Genomic DNA, 4,426 nt, shown 5'->3' with positions numbered 1-4,426 from the left:
TAATTAAATGGGTTGTACACCGTTTATTTCGTTGAGCTTTAGGCCACTAGGTTAGTTCGGCTACATGCCTGTTTGTTTCAAAGTTTAATTCAACAGTTATCGTGCTTATCACATCTTTGAAGTATCAAATGTCATTGTAATGACTTTCCTAGTCACTTTCAAAAAAAAAAAAAGGAGAGAGAGAGTGGTAGCTTGTAGGCAACATTTAAACCAAACAACAATGTCTTGAAATGGACATCCATTGACAATATGTACCTACACATTTCAAAACATTGAGTCCCTAAGACAACATTAAACTTGTTGACAATTAGAGAGATCTCCATAGAAGAAACCCTAAAAGTCTAAAATATGGCTAGTATAAGATAATAACTCAAGATCATAAATAAGCAGGGAAGCATTCATTGACAAAATATGGAACATAACATTGTTATGAAAATTCTCACTGCATTTAAGAAGAAAGGGTCTCAGAGTTACACATTTGCTTAAGTCTCTGCCATTTAAGATAAAATGACATTACTGAATCGACGAGGGAGGACTCCATCACATTTTGATACTAGACTGAATTATCCACCCCAAATAAAAAGATTTCGAGAAATAAATTATAAGAAAACAAGGTTCTCCTATTTTATCAGATTCAGTCAGCGTCCATTTCTTCCAAAGCCAGTTTTGCCGCAGTTTTAGCTTCTTCTAGCAGCTCATCTGGAACCTGAAATGGAAGTGGAAGACATCACATAAATATACATAACAAAATTCTTAGATAAAATAAAAGACGTAGATTGAACCAAAAGTAAAATGCATTCATTTTTGTGGCATTAGAAGCAGCTATGGAATATAAACTTTTTGAAGTGAACTGGTAGTTTCAAGCAGATTAACATCTGATGGGTTTCTCGTTCTATTGCTATGTCAATTTTTTTTTTTTTTGAATAAATTGCTATGTCAATCTCATACATGGATTTATTTGGAGAATTCGCTGATAATGTTTCGTGGTAGAAGTCGCTATCAACCTCATCCATCTCTAAACATGGGTTTGGAGACAAATAATGGTTTTCTACCCCTTGGCTCTATATCGCCTATAGGAAGCTTCTGCTGACAAGTGTACTCAGAAAATTAGGAAACCGACACATTAAACCAGTTGCAAATCTAATTAATATGTTTCTTGCCATAGATAGATTTCTACGTTTTTATGATTACCTAGTAATCCTTAATCAAAGTAATAATTAACAAGCCAATGTACTAGCTCAAGTTTAAAATAGCTATGTTCCTAGAAAAAAAAAGGTTTAAAATAGCTATGTCAGAATGATGTATAGAAACTATCAGCATTCCACATTGAAAGGTGCATTCACTCGGACTGTAGCAAGGATAGTAGGACAAAACAATACCTTCTGATGCTGTCGGTTTGACTCGTCACATACCCAACTCATTTCCAATTCAAAAGCCTTGTCCTTTGCCTCATCATGTACTCCATAAATGCTAGATAATAGAAGAAACAAGGATGTCAAAGGGAGGGATGACAGCAGCAAAGAAGTACAGACAGGCAAATACTCACATCTTAGCAACTTCAATAACCCCTTGCCTACAGGTCATTTCAGAAAGCTTCAACTTTTCGATCTCCCTGTCCAAAATCCATCAAACATCTCAGAAATTGGGGGTACGTAATATTTCTACTCTGGAAAACGAAGAATTGGGAGGTTCACATAGGTTATCTAATTCAAATTTCAAAGGAGGAATTAAAAACAAATGACATGACGGTAAAGCATTTAACCAATGACTACCAAGGTACGTGGCGGGCAAAGCAAAACCGGTGTTGTTACCTTGTACCAGGAATCTCAAACAGTAATAGCTTCACTAGGTCTTTCATTCTCAAAACTATACACCTCTTAGACATCCTATCTCGAAAAGTAATTGTAAATTATTACGAGAAAAGATCAAAAGATCTCCACAGCTTAACCATTCAACTATTCAAGTAGAAATTTGTTCTTATATGAGAACATATACCGATGGCATAAGTAAAAGGCTCTACGAATTTTTAACTCATAACCTTCAAAAAAATTGTACTACTTACGTCTTAGCAGCCTGTCTCCCCTTTCCAATTGCAGCACCATAATACCTCTAAAGCAAATAAAAAGAGTGGATATTAGAACAGTTAACGAAGTACGAGTTAGTCTGATACGTAGGAAGACGATGAAAGCAGAACAAATACTAGTTTAGTCTTGGTTTTGACAGCTTTACTCACATAGGAAATGCCAGAAGGTTCTACCATGTACAATTGTGGTCCATCTCTATCATAACCTCCAAGAATTACTCCACATCCAAAAGGTCTGCAATAAAATTTAGATCTCGTTATTGTGATAAAAATTAAAATAAGGAGTACATAGTACAAAATTACAAATGCATGAGCTAAGTGGTACTAATGTTTGATTATACAGCCACAGACCTGAGCCACCAATAGAGCGTGCATAGATGCACGTAACTAGCAACACGTTCAGCAAGCTCCTTTACAGGTATAGGTTCTCCATATGTCCTGCACAACAAAGATCATCAGAAATGTAGATAACACCACCGTAATATGAATGCAGAATTTTGTAAAGGCTACGGAGTGAGTCTATTTCAAGTTGCAGGACTACTTCCACTACCTAATCTTCCGAATCTCCAAATATTTGATACACAAAAGAATGCATTGTTTCCTTTTTTGCTTTTATATGGATGATCAATTAAATAAAAATGCTATTTCAAAATATCATGAGGTAGAGCAAAATCTAATAGCTCTTTATGGGCTACCACGGTTGTTTTAGCATTGTCAGTCTGATCACAATATGAGTGGTAAGAAACTGCTTGTGAGAGGGCACCTGTTGACGTTTCAATTTTTTGAAGGGGACAGTCTGACACGAAGATGTTGATATAGATACAAGAAAAAAATGGAAAAGTAGTACCCACAACAAGCCAAAAGATCCTTCCAGCAACTACCAAAATAAAAACGAAACTATTGAGCTTCCAGATAGCTTTGCATAGTGCATTATCTTTCTCATGTATATTCTCTAGATAACATCTAATGCATCAGAAGTTCACGGTTCACCTTGATGTTTTTCATTTTCTTTTTACGGAACTAGTAGAATCTCTAGAGCTACCTAGGACAAAAGTAATGGACCCACTCACCCACAGTCCTTTTTCCCCTAGACAAGTTATATGGTGCTCCGTTTGAGTCTACCATTTACCTTACAAAGTTTAAAATTAATATTAATGTTGAAGATGAGAAATAAATAGCATGGTTCAGAATACAAACTTCTCATAATTAATGGCTTCGGATTTTGTCCGTGCGACAATTTGCCTCCCATCAGCAGCTAATCCAGCCACAGCCTGTAATCAACAATGTCAGATTAACTTGGACTAATTTTAACTGAAAAAATATAGTACATTGTGTAGCAAACAAAAATGAGATAACCCGATCTGAATTTCTCAGCAATGACCGAACTTGCCGTGGAACCACTCAAAATTGGCTTATTTTCTAGTTTCTAGTGAATTATGTCAAATTCAGTGAACTTAAACTATGTAAAATCTGTCTTACATTCTTACTAAAGACAATGACTACATTGACGGGGCAGTGATTTAAGCAGTAAATTGATGTTAATTGACTAATCAATCGTTTAATACAACAAATATACAGCTTAATTTACTCAAGTGATAGCTGAAATCCAAGTAGAGATGGGGAACAAATATACAGCTTAATTTACTTAAGTGATAGCTGAAATCCAACTAGAGAGGGGGTTGAGATAGTACCATGCCAGAGTGACGATGGACGGAATGAATTCTCCGATTAGAACCAGGTAACATCATCTTTGATTGTATCAACTTCTCAACACCCTAAAACAACCCACAACCAAATCAACCACCAGAAAAAAAAAAACCCCCCGAAAACCCTAAAAGAACAAAAACCAAATATTCTGAGATAACAGTCCAATACCAAAACAATCCCATCCTTGCATTTGATCCCAATAACAGTTCTGTTGAAATTATAAGATCATGAGCTAAAATTATAATCTAACGAACTTATGAATCAAAGAAGAAGGAGAAGAAATTGTCGAGGTGAGAGAGAGATGAAACCTAACCCGCTGTTATCGACGGCTTTGGCGGCGTACTCGATCTGAAAGACACGACCGTCCGGTGAGAAAGTTGTGACTGATAAGTCGTAACCTGTTCCAATGCTGCTCATCTTTCTCTCTTCTCTTTAGTTCTCTTCTTCGTCTTCTGTTTTGTAGAGAAAGACCAGAAAAAAGTTTCTTTGATCTCAAGAAACCCCGCTCTGAGAGTCTCTGATACAGTAAAGTCGATTCGGGTTACGGGTCGTTACTAGTAGTTTTAGCCTTATAGCGAAGGAAATAACCCGGATAGTTTGGTCTAGACAACCAGCTCGTGTTCTGAGTGGTCGTCT

The 4,426-nt window shown here is 36.3% G+C and overlaps 1 protein-coding gene across 1 annotated transcript; it reads right to left on the bottom strand.

The window, feature by feature from the left end:
* Positions 1–379: 379 nt before the first annotated feature.
* On the bottom strand, positions 380–4,426 carry LOC147545811 (proteasome subunit alpha type-3). Its single transcript, XM_086632836.1, has 10 exons — positions 4,104–4,426; positions 3,959–3,998; positions 3,775–3,858; positions 3,281–3,354; positions 2,435–2,521; positions 2,234–2,318; positions 2,063–2,109; positions 1,547–1,612; positions 1,380–1,470; positions 380–706 (listed from the first exon to the last, which is right to left on the bottom strand). Exons 1-10 carry the CDS (start codon positions 4,205–4,207, stop codon positions 635–637), a joined length of 750 nt encoding a protein of 249 aa, XP_086488962.1. The 5' UTR covers positions 4,208–4,426; the 3' UTR covers positions 380–634.

Source organism: Eschscholzia californica, unplaced genomic scaffold, assembly GCF_041429995.1.
Source record: "Eschscholzia californica isolate CP2 unplaced genomic scaffold, dmEscCali1.0.p SCAF_4, whole genome shotgun sequence".
Classification (NCBI taxonomy): Eukaryota; Viridiplantae; Streptophyta; class Magnoliopsida; order Ranunculales; family Papaveraceae; genus Eschscholzia; species Eschscholzia californica.
The sequence above is the reverse complement of the archived record's forward strand: the minus strand, read 5'-3'. Positions and strand labels throughout refer to the sequence as shown.